This window comes from Thunnus thynnus, chromosome 16 (genome assembly GCF_963924715.1).
Source record: "Thunnus thynnus chromosome 16, fThuThy2.1, whole genome shotgun sequence".
Taxonomy (NCBI): domain Eukaryota; kingdom Metazoa; phylum Chordata; class Actinopteri; order Scombriformes; family Scombridae; genus Thunnus; species Thunnus thynnus.
The window spans coordinates 17186717-17203661 of record NC_089532.1 but is presented as its reverse complement, the minus strand read 5'-3'; the positions used below and the strand labels follow the sequence as shown (position 1 = coordinate 17203661).

The window sequence follows — 16945 nt, the reverse complement described above, 5'->3', positions numbered from 1 at the left end:
TTCCTCTATATGAATGAGCAAGAACAATAATTGTCTTTAAACTATTATATAGTGCATATTGTGTGTAACACTTCAGTGTACACCTTGGCATATGTTTGGTTAGACGGTATGAATCAATAGAGTAGAAATATAATCACCACAGAGCATCAGAAACAGATCTTTAGACCATTTAGGAATAAAATAACAAATTTCCATCAGGACGGTATGGTCACCTGCTTTAGGATGAGGTCAAACATGAGGATAAAGCAGCCGAGGTTCATGTCGTCATCATCACAGTCCAGGTCCAGGGCGCAGTGGCCAGTGGCGTGACCCAGGTTTTTAAATGGACTGCAGCGCAAAGGGCTGCGGAACGGGCTCCTAAAGGGGCTAGGGAACGGGCTGAGGGTGTTGTGCTGCCCACGACGTCCTGGATCTGACACCACACTCACCTAGAAGCAAAGTATTTAGCAGCATTTAGCACAGCCTTTTAATCGTCACAGTTCCCCTGATACCACCAGTTATAATGACACATGAGAACACAGTTGCTTGGCTATAAATTTCAGTGATAAATCTATATAACAGTCAAGTTCAATTAAGCCCTATAAGGGAGTTATATTTAGACTGTAGCAGTTACCATAGCAACATACAATATATCCCAATGAATAGTAGAATATAGTGCCCAAGCAGAGAACAAATGTGTACTGTACCTCCACCTTAAACAGGTGCCGGACAACACTAAAAAATGTCCACAAACTGAAATCAGTTCCCAAAAGTGTGATGACATCAGTTCAGGTATTGCTTTGATTTACTATATGTCCTGGCTTTTGCTGGTATGACAACTAAGAGGAAAGAAAATAAATAAGATGTAAATATCTTTACATATTCAGTCTCTCTCACCCTGCGAGCCCCAGTGTTGCCAGTTAGATCAGAGACGCGTGCCTTCCTCTGATTGGCCAGCTCCTTCAAAGAGTTCACACCATCGGAAAACATCCCAATCAGCAGCTGAAGAGGCACCACAATGTCCAGCTCTGACAGCACCTAGGACCAACAAGACATATAATCATCTAAAAGGTCCATTGACTACAATCACAAAATCTATACTTTTTCTACTTACCACACATTTACCACCGTACCTTCCCAATACAATGAAGGTGAATACAATTTTAAGAATTAAAAAAGACTCAATAGCAAAATGCCTCTCCAGAAAGTGACCATACTAACTTGAAACTGTAGTTGTTACTTTTTAACATGTAATTTCTCGATGCTTTGAGCACCACAAACAAGATTTTATTTACCTTTTTGTAAATAAGGTAAATAATGGGTGTCCTGGACAAATAACAGAGAACTACATGCATTGGTATATACGCCTCAGGAAAATGGGAAATATGTTTTTTTGTGATTTGGATGAACTGACACTTTAATACAAACTCGTTACCTCCAGGATATGACAGAGGTACACCATGCAGAGAAAGACGTGCCGAGTCAAACTGGGCACCACTTCTCTGTCTGATTTGAATGTGACCTATTTACTCTGGCTAAATTAATGCAATCTTTTGATTACAGTTGTGACAGAAAACTTGAAATTGATCCATGTATACAGGGCAGCAAGCTGTGAGTGCATATGGGATGGAAGTCAAAATCCCTCCTATCTCTCTCAGTCTCATTCTGTGACCCAGATCCATATTCAGCAGGGCCCCTGCCCAGACTGTCACACTCCATGACAACCTGTTCAATTCACACGCACTGTGGATAGAACCACAAGATGTGGAGCTGGAAACAGGACACAGGACTGTCTGTGTATGTGTGTGTGTGTGTGTGTGTGTGTGTGTGTGTGTGTGTGTGTGTGTGTCTGTGCATGTGTGTCTATGCTTACATGCAACCACAACAGAGCCTGCTCTTGCACAGATGCTGGGTAGCCAGAGAATCTGCAGCTAATGAAGCCAAACATTTCTTCCATAGAGAAGGGAAGGGGACACAGCTCAATATCAAACATCTTGCTGTAGGGAGAAGGAAGAGAAAAATAATATCTTAATGTTTATGCATTTATGCAGACAGTAAAACTTTGGATACTGATTCAGTTGGTGGTTTCACTTATGTAATACATTTTCCAGAATGGATGAACACTGCTAGCAATAGCAATAGCAACATGGTGTTTAATCCATATGAACAAAAGTGGGCTTTGATTGACGGTGACTGGCTAATTAAAATTAGGCATGGTTAAAGGTACAGTTTGCCTTGTAAGGAAAGACGCTTGTGTGCTTTCTTACCAAGAGTAAGATGAGAAGATCAATACCACTCTTAGTGTACTATAGCTGGAGTCAGGAGGCTATTAGCTTACTTTAGCACAAAGGCAGAGGGAAACAGCAAGCCTGGCTTTCTCTAACACATCTATCAACACCAAACCTTGTAGTTTGTTTGTTTAATCCACACAAAAGCAGAAATGTAAAAATGACAAGTTGTGGTTTAAAGGGAGTTACGCGCATAACTTTTTCTAAGCTACCAACGGCTGGGTGCAGTGACTTAAACCTAGTGGAGTCTCCGCTGGCTGCTAGTACCTGAAGATTCCAGGAAGACTCCCTTAAAACAACAACTTGTCATTTTTATATTTGTGTACAAATTAAACAAACAAGATAAATGTTACTCAGTGACCTTTAAAGAAGCTGGTGGGCATATTTTTTTTAACTTTGGATAGAGCTATGCTAACTAATAAGGAAATATTTTATTACCCTCACACCTGCTCGCATGCAATAACAAATGTATTTATTACAAGAATAACAAAAACATTTGAAGGAGGTGGACTGGATGTACCTAAGAACTTCCCGGAACTCTTTGAGCTGGTGGTCGGGCACCTCGGTGCGGATGGCTTCTAGCCACTCAGGCATAAAGCACTCCCACAGTGGTTGACTGATGACATTGTAAGGTATCAGGCACAGGATCCTGTTCAGACCCTCCTTCAGTTGGGTCACTGTGCTGCAAGACTTGTCCCAGTAACCTCCCACCTGGGAAAAAGCGCGCAAAATGGTTTAGCTCAAATACAGCCAAGGGAAGAGTGCAGATGGTGACCTGCCCTGAATAATTTTAATAAACCTCAGTCTTCAGCGACACTGTGGTTTCATGTCGTTCATTCTTCATAGCTGTTGAATTTATTCATAGCTTAATATGCTATAACTCAGGGATGTGTCTTGGCTGAATATTTGGAGTTGCAATGTTCATGTTCACTGTGTTTTCTGTCTCATAACCTTTTTCCCAACACTCTCCACATCCACTATCAGCACCCAGTGCATCCCCTATAATTCTCCAACCATGAAGTTTTTTATTGTCTTACAACATTGAATCAAAGGGGATTTAATGTGTATTTTTTGATACTGATGAACAGAAAAAGACACTTTAATTGTCAAAGTGAAAACAGATCTCTACAAGGTCTAAATTAATCATATATATTAAATGGAGAATTTGTGGATGGACTTGAAAAAGGCTGTTCATACATGATAACCCATGCAGCCTGACAGTGCTTGAGCAGTTTGACAAAGAAGAATGGGGAAAAAATTGCAGTGTGCAAAGCTGATAGAGACCTATCCACACAGACTGCCAAAGGTTAATCTGCTAAATGGCTACTTGGAATGGTTGAATACTTATGCAAGCAAGTATTTTGTATATTACATTTGTAATTAATTTAGATCCCTTTGTAGAGATCTTTGTAGAGTTTTCATTTTGATATTAAAGGGTCTTTACTGTTGATTATATGCACAATTCTTGACGTGGGTCTTGACCTTACCCTGGCAAATTCCACAGGTTTGGGCAGCAGACACATGACCATGACGTCAAAACGCACGTCGCACACTGTCTTTAGCCACTTGGTGACAAACTGAGGCTTCAGCTTCTCCACTAGGCTTCCAACCTCATCATCCATCATGTAGGCGGTGGAGTGAAACCACTGGAACACCATGCTGACCAGCCGCGCCAGACTCTCTGTAGGCGTGTTCTCATTAGGGGTACACAGGCTCACCTGCAGGCCAGAGGAGCAAAGCAATCAGTCAGATAACCGTGAATTCAACCGAGTAGTGATAAGAGGCCACGTTCTGTACACATCCTTATCTCACGCCTCTCAGTTATTGACAGACACAACAACAGCCTGTGATTACACACCAAGAACCAGATGCCAAACTGACTGAGGAGGCGCTGGTCGTGCTGGTCGTCCTCCTTGTTGTCAAACTCGATGTTGTCCAGAGAGTGGTGGGAGGCAGACAGGCCCATCTGACGACGCCTGTTCAGCTCAAACTCACGCTGTTCTGCATGAATTTCTGCCTCTTTGAGAAGGCTGAGTTGATATGGAGAGGATAAGACAGATACAAGAAAATACACAGAGGCAGAGAGAAGACAGAAGAGAAGCATATGGATGGAAAAAGAGCAGGAGAGAAAATAAAAATACAAACAGAATATATCCTGACACTACATATACATTTGAATCTAATTCCATTCCATATTGTTGCTTATGTATTAATGTAAAAACGTGCATTACAGACATATGCTCTGTGGCAGTGGCTGTGATACGTCAGTGCAAACACTGTGAATGTACCTTATGACAGCTTCCACAGTGCAAACTAGCTCCTCTGCTCCGCACTCCCGGGTGTTGATGGGAGGGGGCGAGGTCTGATACAGATGGGTCTCCGCCGCAGCCCCCACCTCACTGCTATGGTGGTTGACATGGCAACGCTTGCAGTAGCGGACAGGCCGGTTACCATGGCGCCCACAGCAGCCAGCCGAGAAGCAGGTGACCACAGCCCTTCTAACGTGAGAGCTACAGTTCTACGAAGCCAAGGAACAAGGGAAAGGAAGAGGAGGAGGAGGAGGAGGAGAGATTACTTGATTTCTATTCTGGGCTGTAGGCAACAAAATGAAAACATGCTACAATCACAGCCAATAAGGCCTTATGACAAGCCTCTTAAAATAGACATATTTAAGGCCTCAAAAGCATCTATCTACTCTTACAAGTAATATCTCCCTCTTCAATAAGTATTTGATCACTCCACATCTGCAGGGATAGAAAAAGTCTTTGTGTCCCCACAGTGTCTCAGGTTTCTAAAAATAAAAAGCATGGCACTAGAGAACCATCCTAATCTGATCAGCCACTAATCTTATGCCATTAGAGGGATGCAGTGCTCCCTATTAAATTAACATATCTGTCCTCTGACAGTCAGCTCTCTCATTCACCCACCCAGCTTTCAACACTGTCAATACCCCAATGTTAATATCACTGATGCTGCTGTTGTTTACAATATGTTCTCACTTGGGAATCGAGGTGTATTCATAAGTAGGTGTTATGGTAACACATTAATCTTAAAAGACACATAATGACTCCACAGATGAAGAGTAATGTGTCAGTTAATAATGAAAGCACTGGTGTAAATCCAGGTGGGAGTTTAAAGGGCTTTCTGCGATGAGTGGGACAAAGCCTGCTCAGAAAAGGCGGCTATGGATTATATCTGCCGGACAAACAAGGATGGAGGCCAGCTGTTTCCCCCCGACAATGCCGGGCAGTTGCTCAGCCTGACAGGAATACCTGAGATGATCTCTCACTCCTTTCCCGGTGTCTCCCTGGAAACCATCAGGGAGCACTTGCGCCCTCAGCAGTGCAAAGGCGAACAAACATCACGCCCCAGCAGCTTCATTTGAAATGATTTGGCCTTTACTGAGCCACCTCAATGTATTGACTCCTCAAAGGAGAAAACATTTCAGGTTCATAAATAGATGACCTTACTATGAATTACACGTTAAAATGATTAAAAATGATTGGATGACATATTTTGCACAAGGTTAACAGGCTGAATTCATTTCTGTGTTCATTGATAAAACCATTACCAAAATGTTGTAATGGGATAGATCACAATGAATATGCACAAATGAGACAGTAAACAACGACATTAATGTGCACATTACAGTGTGATTATCTTACCTTCTTTTGACAAATGGCAGATATTTCAGCTGCAAAGACAAATTAACAAAACGATTCAATTTGTAGAGAAGCAGAATTTGTGATTTTTTTACAATATAAAGCAGCTGACACATGATACATGAAATACAACTCAGATAAACATCAATATTTTTTTAAATGCATATTTCAATTTTATAGAAATAACCCACTACCTGAAATCTAACTTAATTGAAAAGCACCAACAATTTTGGAAAGTAGGAGATAACTTTTATGTACCCTTAAGTTATGGGAAAATAGCTCTTTAAAATATTTTCTCAGATGACTCAACTTTAAGCACCTACCAGCTCTAACCACAGCTATGAAGTAGCCACAGTATTCAAACAAATCTCTGTAACTATACAAAACCAAAAAATATTCTGTATAGTGTACATTGTGTATAATATTTATATATTCCATTTACTCCATGTCTTTGTCTGTGAGGAGGATGACTCAACACCTTTTTGTTTGTGAACGCTCACCTTGGGGCAGGAGTACATCAACAAGCCATTCAGCATGGTCTCTGAAAAGGTTAAAGAAATGTATAAACAATAATTGATTTATAGGCAAAGTTCTCCCTTGAGCACATGTATTACATACTTCCTAACGGAGTTGGAACACAAAATATGTTCCCTCAGTATCGAAGAAAATACAAAACTGCAGAGCAATGCAATTATAATATGCTACATGCTGGAGAAAAGAGAAACAAGTGGCTGCGTGGTTTTGTGATGATGATCTCATTATTGGCGTGAGGGAATTATGTAACCATGGCGATGTATTTCCCCTGAGTTAAAGAGAGGAATAATGAAGCAGGCAGTAGGTGATGTATGTTTGGAATGGCATCTTACTAAAGGAGGGGGAGGAATGAGGGATGGAGAAAAGAGATAAAACCGATGGCGTACCCTGCTATCCGCTGGCTGCATTCCTCGCATATATAAAGAGGAGGGGGCTTGTCTCCCAGGGCAACAGAAAGTGTGGGATCTATACACATCTGCAAAAGTAAAACAAGTAGTGTCAAAATATAGATGTGGTATTTCAAAGGTGAACATACTGATACTTTGATGTTTCATTTTCATGCAAATTTCTGCTCATTTTTAAATGCACTACCACACATTACAGTTAATGCTGCTAACATTTCCCATTTGTCCCTCTCACACAGCGGTAGGTAGGTAGGTAGGTAGGTAGGGGTAGTTTATCATGGCCTTGCCCAGGAAAATCATGTGACACCTATACCTGTCTCCCCACGCCTCTGTGTGGATGGCTGCCTGCATATGCTACACTCTGCACTCTTGCAACCTGTGCCTGGCCCTGTGCTAAATCCCAGTGCTCATGTCCTCAATGTTCAGATGGTGCACTGTAATTTACTGTGCTCACTTGATGCCACCCTATCCTCAAGGGCTAGGCGGGGTCACCGCTTCCAATTAAGCCCCCCCTCCTCCACCACATACCCCCTCCCTGCTCCTGGTAATTGAAATCCGGCCCTCGTCCGTGCCCCTGTTCCTACTCTATTTGTCAGTTTTGAGCACAGTTGAGTAAAGGCAGGCAGAGCAGATAAAGCAGCAGCAGCAGCAGCAGCAGCAGAGACTGGTGCAAAGAGGCTGATATCATTACCCCACTCGCACAGCAGCCCGGGCGTGCGCTGATTTATTTACCGTGGGGCTCACAAAAGCAAACACGCTGACACGCGCGGTTGAACAATCTGGCACATGCCCCATGCATTCCCCATGAAGTTCTCAAGAGGAGCAGAGTGCGCTGCTAATCTATCCTCTTACAGTAACAAAGCATTGTAGACGTTCAGGAATTGGTTTTGTGCATCCAACAACCAAAATATATACCAGTCATGTAAGAGTTAATGTTTAGGGCATATTTTTTAAGACTCAGGTCACCTTGACAGCAGGTTTATTGATGGCATTATGGCACTCGATGTGTTGACAGTGGATTGGGTTCCAGGCTGTCCAGGGAAAGGCGGAAGATTGGCAGTAAGGGAGGAGGAAAGAAGAAAAAATGGGGGATAGGTTAGACCTTTAGTCAGTTCAAGGACAGATAAAGCAGCAGATGTGACATGAGGAGAATCTGACCTGTGTACTGCAGTCCTCTATATTCACTGATGGCTCCTGGTGGCTTCAGGTTGGGCCAGTAATGAAACAGCATCTGCACAGCTGGAGGCTTTACTTGGGATGGTCCATAGGATATGACATAAAGAAGGTCCTGCACACAGTATAAACATCAACTGTTATTCAAATGTGCAATGATATTCAAATACACTTGCAAATTAGTGAATGGAAGGAAACTGTTCTAAGATTTTCATTCCTACATGCTTTATATCCACTTTGTAAAGACTAAATGTTGCCTGATGTCCATTGCTCAATATTTTAAAAACTTTGATGGCATTATATATTTATTAGTTTTATAATTAAAAGAATAGTCCAACATTTTGGGAAATGCCCTTATAGTTAGAGGAAAAGATGAATACAGGTCTAACGTTTGTACACTAAATATGAAGCTGGAGCCAAGAGACTGTTAGCTTAGCTTAAAGCCTGGAAGCAGGAAACTGCTAAAAACCAGCACATAAGTATCCCTAAAACCACAACTTCCTGTTTTCACATTTCTGTTAAACAAACAGGATATACTATGTTAATTAGTGAGCTTTTGGAGTTACTGGTAAGAGTTTTTAAAACTTTAGACAGAGCCTTGCTTTGTCCCCCTGCCTCCAGACTTTAAGCTAAGCTAAGCTAACACTCTACTTACTGTAGCTTCATATTTAGCACAAAGACATAAGAGGGGTATCAATCTTGTCATCAAACTCTCAGCAAGAAAGTAAATTAGCATATTTCCAAGCAACGAACTATTAGTTTAAAGATTTTAAGAGGGCAATACAGCGTCTGTAAAGAGTTTTTACAAAATTTAAATTTGGAATGAAACTCTTATATCTGCATCATGTATTTTGAGGGATAATACCTTCCACACTTCCTGTTTGTGCTTCATTAAACACTCCAACAACTGACAGTGATATACTGGAAAGAAGAAGAGATGAAATTAAGCAGAGAGCCATTACTTCACAACATGTCAGTGTTTGTCATATTTACATGCATGCTCCAAAAGCAGCAAACATGATGATTTACCTGGATTTGACGTGTACTGCATTGCAATCATGAGCATAGAAGAGGCAGACAGATTGACGTAGGCCGGGACTCCCCCCTCCCTCCGAGTGGAGCCCACTACAAATGAGCAAGGAAGAAAAAGAGAAACAACTTTAAAGATCACGTTCACATTGTGGTCCAGGTGTTTGTGTAGATTGTAGCATTGGTTTATGTAATTCAGAGTATGTTGGGGTGGTTTTCAAAGCTTCAGTGCCTAGAAACTGTAATTTAAGAGCATTTTGTTTAATTTTCTACACATATCACCAATTATCCCACTACATAGGTTGAGTTTAATTATTACAGGAAGTGAATATGTTGTCTTAATTACCCATTGATAGGTCATACTTACATATAGCCATGGGGAGGAAAGAGGTGCTCAGGTACTCAATGATGTCTTTGTGGAGGAAAGGGGGAAATGTGGCTAAAGTGGAGATCATAGTATAGGGCAAAGTGCTGAGAATATCATCACTGAGAAAGGGCAGGAGGCAAGTTGTTGTGTAAAATATGGACTGTCCCAGATCTGATGAGAAAGGGAAAAGGCAAAAAAAAAAAAAAGACAAAGAGAGATACACAGACACTCATTCAATGAACTGTACATACAGTATCCACATACTGTATGCAGCCACAAATGTGAAATCTCTGTGAAATTTCAGTAATTTAACAGTATAACAGTGTGAAAAAAGAGACCATTTGGAATATGAGCTTCTGTTGAAGGCAGTGAGCTTTCTTTAAAAGCCACTGAAGTGGAGTTTGCCCTCAGGAAAAGTAGACCATTCTAGTCAAGAAGATGGGTTTTCATGCTTTTGAGCTTTTTTTTAACAATGGTTAAAATATTCATGAAAAATAAGAGCACTGACTGTGATGCAGCCGTGGGCCCGTGAAAAACAGTGTGGAATTAAGTCATTCTTTGATGTATAGTAGACGTATTAGAACAATAGAACATTACATTTTCCTACATGTGGTTTCCATTTAGCTTATATATTTGCACATGACAACATAAGTAAAACATTTCTCCCACTTTACATAACAAACATGCAATCAAGTATGATGCACAGAAGAGAAGGCCTATGGCTGGTGTGTCCAATGGCTTATGAACGATTAAGTTGACAGGATCCAGCGTGCTCCCAATCACCCCCATGCATCCCTCAAGATCCTCAGCAGGACTTCTCTCTTCCCGTTACAAAAGAGGCCAAAAAAGCAGCAGTGGCTTCATGCAGGCCAGACGGCTCGGGGATGATGATGACAAACAGTGGTGCACTGGGCCTTGACTCACCATGCTGACCGTGCTGCAGCAGGGGCACCAGGTCAAGCAGGGTCACGAGGGTCACATAGAGGCCCTGATAGTCCAGAGAGGGGTACTCTGAGAGCTGAGCGTCCCGACTCTGCTGCCCCTGCCCCCCGCGGTCTGACGGGGCATCGCGCAGAACGCTGTAAAGGAGGGAGCGAGTAACTGTAGGGTTGATGGAACTGACTTGTGGTCTTAGAGATGGGGTGAGTGGGAATGGCACAGGAAAAAGACACATGGTCATGGGCACGGCCAAATTGGAAGCTTCCTGGTTCTCCTTCCTGCCTGTGCGGGACAGAATGCTGCTCCGGGGCGGGAGGGGAGGGGAGGGAGGGTAGGGGAGGGGAACAAGGGAAAAAAAGAGACAACAAAGACACAAAAAAACAGCACATTACATTGAAATGGCACTACAGAGACAGCGTAAATAGAAAAAAACAAACCCAGATAAACCCCACATAGGATGCAGTGTCTCACTATTTGACTGTATCACTGAAGGCACGGGCAATTTTTCCCTGCTTTATCTGTTCAGAGTGACTTTAATTCAATTTATCTCGATTTGTGTAACTTGGAAAACAAAAAAAACATGAGCACAAACTGCAATGATCACTGCATCTCATGCGTATCTGGTGACAAGGAGCAAAAATATAAAAAATGGCATGTTTTCAGTGGCAACCCCATACTTCTCCAAAAAGGGACAGTGCAAATGACTGTCCCTCGATGGCTGCCGTCTTCCAATCAGCAAGGTCAGAGGCTACCATGCAAAAAAAGGCCAATGAGCCGTGGAATTTTAAAAAAAGAAAGAAAAAAAAAAGAAAGAAATTTCCTTGTCTTTAGTGGGGCTGTCAAGGATGGGAGTGACACCAAATTGGTTCGGGAAAATACAGAGGTGACACTTTTGAAACATGCTTCAGCCAGTAATAAACATGTGTGTGAGGTTAGATCAAGTGCTCCTAGGTCACAGCACATGTTTATTGCACCAGAGAAATAATGTCCGTATGCATACGTTATGATACTGTACCAGTATCATCAGGAGAAATAATGAGATCCAACAGGCATATGGATTCAGGTTTCTAAAATAAATGTAACAACTAATCTACGGTAGAGGAGAAAAACTATAATGACAAAGGAATAGGTTGTATTGGGGGGGAGGGGGGGGATGACTGGTAGCATTATGTTTGTGAACTAATGCAGGATGGACAATTGTGTTTGCTGTCCCCTGGGGAAGGTGGTGGACATATTCAATTTTCAAGAGAAGAAAAACAAAAGCAAAAAACTAGTTGGGTTGAGTGTGGAGCATCTAGGGTGGAGGAGAGGGGAGGGGAGGGGGCCAGAGAGCATTGCTCTTTTACTGCACATTATTGAAGAGCTAAGCTGTTCTATCAGGCAAATGATTGGGATTTATCATGAGCGCCCAGATTATAAATGCTGATGTACTGTCTTTTCTTTTTTTTTTTTTTCTTTTTTTTTTTTTTTTCAAAGGTCACTCAAAAAGTTGAGTTACAGCATTTGGCAAGTGAGAAAGGGGATTTTTTTAACATTACATTAAATGCATAATATTGAGCCTATAGCTTAAAAGTTTATACTGTCAACAGCAGAATGTAACATTTTCCTGACTTATCCCCTCAAAGTTATACTCTGCAAGATTTTAGTCAGTGTAGATTCATTCATAAAGCTGTGTCAGTGTACAGCATAAACTCAACACGCAAACAACAGACTGTATCTCAGAGTATGACTTTTTCACTGCCCATGTCTCAAATAGAAAACATCATTGATTTGAACAATGAACATAGACACAAACTGACACACTCACACGCATACATTAAACATATACGCACAAAGACGCACACATATGTGCATACATACATACAAAACAAACAACACAAAAAGTTACATATACGACACATAAAACACATGTAGAAATGCACTGGTACAGACACATGACATACGTTGACTGTCAAACCCTGCACTATCAATACAAAAATCATTGACTATGTGTGTAGCAGCAATTCAAAGCACAAGCAGACTTCCTCAGGTAAGCTAAATACTAAAACTGTGCTACTTGTAAAATGAAATGTCTACACAGCACTAGATATGATTTCTGCTCCCTGCAGTTGTTCTTATGAGTGATACAGTTTGGCATGAAGTCAGCGTGGCTCAGTGATGCAGAGAGCTCAGATTGACTTGGAGAAATATGACTTAGCTATGCCTCATCTTTACAGAGGCATATATAATTAGCAGCGAATATAAAAATTTTAACCCCTCTTTGTCTTTCTCTTCCACACCTGACCTAAAATCGGTATATGAATCAGCAACCACCTCCTCTGGCGATGTCAGTTCTTCTTTCCAGGAACATGACACATGCCTGCTCCACTTTCCTTTTCCTTTTCAAGGCTCACTACTCCCCTCTTTCTAACTCTCTCTTCTCTTTTACATTTTCTATTTTCTCTGTCTCTTCACCCCAGGCTTCAAAGGGCACAGGTGTATGGATAATCCTGGAGTCCCCTGCTGAGGAAACCAGACCACTCTAATTGCGGGGAGAAGGATTTGTGGGCGAGAGGCTGTGCTTCGGGGGATAATATCAAGCGACTGCTAACTGTGGCATCATGGAGAGTGAGTCCTTTCGCACTCGGATGACACTGCCCCTCAGAGGCAAAATCGTCACTTGAGTTAACACTGATTCTCACAGTCGCTGCCCCCGTCGTGCTCCATGTGTGCCAAAGACATATGAGGGGCCATGTTTAAAACCGCACCGTAGCTGCTGGTGCTGGACAGCCCCTCAGCAAAGCATGAAGTATCCAGAATACTCTGCGAGCATCACTCAGCGGAGGAATAATCCTTATGAGGCTGAGGCATAAACTGTAGAATTGAGGCCAGCGGCCAATCTCAAATAGATTGTACCGTAAGCTGATAATAATGATAAAAGTGGGGCATACAAGTTCAGCTTCCAGTAATCCCACCATTTTCATAAATTAGCTAATAAATCAGGACAGCGCTATTATTTTCTATGAAGCCAGCGGGCAGTAACACTAAACCAATCACATACAGAAATGTCCTATCACTGCAGTGTATTTTGGATATGGAAATAAGCTCCAGCTGCAAAAAAAAAGGGGGGGGGTTGGGGTTGGAGGGTGGGGGTGGTGACACATAGTGAAATTAGATGTGTCCAAAATGGCTGCCTACTTGACCCGTGTTGGAGGAGGAAATAACATGCTGTTCCTTCCTCAGGCTTTCACAGTACCCAGGGGAGCAGACTGACCCTGCAACTGAGGAGCTGCCCTCCGCCGGCCCCTCTGGGAAGGACACAACAGGCCGCCCCAGGGAAGCGTTCATCTAGCAACCGACCACGGAATCAATAAACAACACTGAGCCATCTATATCTGCTGCTGCTTTAGCAAAACACCATAACTCCTTAGGAAACCTGCACCAATCTCTATCTTCTCTGAGTATTCATATTGATACAGCTATCGCACTTTTAGAACAGAGGATGGATTTGGCTACTTCGCTAACTTCCCTACTTTATTCTTCCACTTCAATTCATATTAGCAATTTAATGGTGTCACTGTCATCCCTTTCAGAAAGTGTGTCAGAACAACCTGCTGTAACTAATCTCATCTGATCATGAAGGAGAAGCTAAATATCAAACATTCTACAGTCTGTTACTTCACCTGTTGGCTGTCGAGCAGGGTACTTACCTGAGCAGGGTTTGGGAAAAGTATTTCAGTGTGTTTGCAATGTCTGTTCCGGAGGGCACAGGGTAAATATTGTGTTGCACACGGTTGTGATACTCTTGCAAGTATCGTATCTTAGAGGCAACTGGACAAAATAAAGAGCAGAGTAAACAAGCAGATCAACAACTAGCGAGACTACCATAAAGGGTAGAAAAAAATATATATATATATATATATGTATATATATGAATCTGAGCACAGAGATGAAGCAAACGGTTGAACATGCATGAAGCTACACAGTATGTTGCTGCTGTTTTCTTCGTCCCTGTGAGACGCCCGTCAGCGTGTAACACGGATGCTCCAATTATCAAGTTAAACAAAGAGGCTGTGTTCCCATGGCTCTCTGGCCTTCACCAGGTGACCTTTTTGGTATAGCAGTGAGGTCACAGGAAACCCTGGAGGAGCCAGTAACCTATTGCTTACAGAAACAAGCTTGTGTACAAAAGGTTGCCAGTTCAAGTCCCAAGACAAGCTGGGAAAATCTGGTCGGGGGGGGAGGGCTTACTCCTCCTTGAACAAATGAAATTGAAGCAGTTAACCCTGGCTGCTCTGTTGCACTACTCCCTCAGGTCTGCTGGTTGGTTACAAATGTATTATTGTTTATTTTTACCTGGTTAAACAAGAGTTAAAATAAGTTGCAGTGGGTCATTGCTGACCCGTTTTCTGTGACTTTGGACAGTAGTGTTTAGCTTCCTCCTTGACCTGTAAATGACAAACTCCCCCCCAAAAAATAAAAATAACAGCTGCAGGCTCTGAGTATGTGTGTGTTATTGTGGTCATAGCCTGTGCTGTAATACACACTGTAGCACACATGCCTCTCTCCACATAAATATGAACATCTTGAATGGCAAATTCCTATATTTTCTACACCTTTTTGATCCCCCCCCCAAACACTCAAATTCATTTGAAAATGCAGAGAGATTAGCAGGCTTCATCTTTTTCTGAGCACGTTGATATGGAAGCCCCCAAACACCAAGTTTAACTCCATATTTTTCATATATTTAAAGCCACCAACAGCTGAATAAAAGTGTGCAGAGATTATTCAATGATATAGAAGAGGCAGCTTTCCACCTGTTTCAGAAAGCAATCGGAGGTGATGAGGAGGAGGAAATCACCAACAGCCCTCAGTGTCTCAAGCCCTCATGACGGTGTGATCAAACCACATTATTGATCAATCTAATGCCACCATATTGTTCGGTAAAGAATCAGCGAGGTCGACCTTGAGACCAGCAGTATACTCTATAGGCTACACCTCGCTTTTTTTTTCTCCCCCCCTCCGCACGCACCTCATCCAGCCACGTCAATCAAACAACAAATAATACGGTGATAATAGGGTGTAGCCTCGAAATTATTTTTTTCCTTTAATATCCGAGAGAGAAACGCGGGCAGATACGGTGGCTTCCTGCGTGCACTGAGCCCTCCAGCCATCCTCTGCAGTGGGAGGACGTGTTGCAACCTGCCTTGGCAACCGCGGTTTCATCACCAAGGACAGCTCCCCTCATTCGGTTTCTTGGTTTAAACAACAAAAAAAAATCACGTTTCCAGTTTTCCTAAACAACCCCCCTCTATGACAAGACAGAAAAAAACACACACACAAACACACACACATACACACACAGGCGTACTTACACTGCTCTGCCTTCGTAGACATTTCGTAGACACTTGGGGAAACATATAACCCAGACTGTCAATTGTTTTAGTGGTTTTCTTCCTCCCCGGCGTTGTGTTTCCCTCAGTCGTGAAAAAGTGAATATACCCCCCTTGCAGCCCAGGCTCGGCTTGATTGTACCACTCTGCGCGATGGATTTATACACTGTGGGGTGTTTTTTTAGCGGTGGTGCGGTGGGTTTTTCCTGAGCTTTTAGTTGAATTAAAACGGGGACCCATTTTGCGAGTCAGTTTAGCATTTGAAGATTTTTTATTCTTTCACGGCGGAGGGGAAACCTTGATATGCATCTGCCACCGCATACCTTTCCAAATGGACTGATCCGGCTTTGACAAATTGTCATTCAAGAATTCCAACAACCCTATCAGTCCTGTTTGAGCTGATTATGGGAGGGAAATACTGTTAAAGACCTGAGTGTAGTTGCCTAAATATTCCTTGGTGGTGTTGTGTGTGTGTGTGTGTCTGTCTGTGTGCGTGTGTGTGTGTGTGTGTGTGTGTGTGTGTGTGTGTGTGTGTGTGCTGCATTATAAAGGGCTAAACATGCAACAGATGGTTGTCACATTCTCATAAACATTAGAATGACGTGTCCTGGAGGAAAATTATATAATTTATCATGTTTGTGATACGCAATATTTCCTGCATTTTATTAGTAATTAATCTTTATGTTTTTTATGTAAAGCACTTCCACTGTATGAATTGTGCTATAAATACACTTTGATTTCCCCATTTTTGGTAAAAGGCAGTGGATGCAAGTCTATGATTTGGCTTTATGTTATTTCTTATTATCACCAGAGTTATTTTATTAAAGAGTAAATAAAGAAATAACCTTATAAAAATACTTAGTAACACTTTATAATAAGAGTACACCTCATATGCTTAAGTAATACTTAATTAGTGCATGAGTCATGAACGTTTCGTGTATGAATTAATGCAGTATGTTTACACTTAATAACCAATTAATGAATATTAATTCACAGTTACTTCATACATTATGCTAATTGATAGGCCAACCAAATTAGCTGAATTCCAGTTATAGTAAAGGGTATTTTAAACCCATGAATTTGATCAGCCTTTGTGAAGCTGTTTTTTTCCTTTATCAAACTGGTATTCAGATGCAAACATCTTCATGTTGCTGCTGCATGACCCAGTGGTCTTTCTGCCATGTTTACAAGCTAGCAA

General features: G+C 41.9%; 1 protein-coding gene across 3 annotated transcripts in view; it reads right to left on the bottom strand.

Moving 5' to 3' along the window:
• Positions 1–15846, bottom strand: part of LOC137199692 (protein unc-79 homolog) — a 32966-nt gene extending 17120 nt beyond the window's left edge. For all 3 annotated transcript variants that reach the window (XM_067614154.1, XM_067614156.1, XM_067614155.1), the window contains exons 1-18: positions 15730–15846; positions 14065–14185; positions 10361–10674; positions 9437–9607; positions 9070–9165; positions 8906–8961; positions 8026–8155; positions 7834–7898; positions 6850–6938; positions 6430–6470; positions 5933–5961; positions 4556–4785; positions 4126–4297; positions 3755–3985; positions 2788–2978; positions 1853–1976; positions 877–1017; positions 213–428 (exon numbers count right to left, since the gene is read on the bottom strand). In XM_067614154.1, coding sequence (XP_067470255.1) covers positions 213–428; positions 877–1017; positions 1853–1976; positions 2788–2978; positions 3755–3985; positions 4126–4297; positions 4556–4785; positions 5933–5961; positions 6430–6470; positions 6850–6938; positions 7834–7898; positions 8026–8155; positions 8906–8961; positions 9070–9165; positions 9437–9607; positions 10361–10674; positions 14065–14185; positions 15730–15751 — 2439 coding nt within the window. In that variant the 5' untranslated portion in view covers positions 15752–15846. The remainder of the gene's footprint in view (positions 1–212; positions 429–876; positions 1018–1852; positions 1977–2787; positions 2979–3754; positions 3986–4125; positions 4298–4555; positions 4786–5932; positions 5962–6429; positions 6471–6849; positions 6939–7833; positions 7899–8025; positions 8156–8905; positions 8962–9069; positions 9166–9436; positions 9608–10360; positions 10675–14064; positions 14186–15729) is intronic.
• Between the last annotated feature and the right edge of the window lie 1099 nt (positions 15847–16945).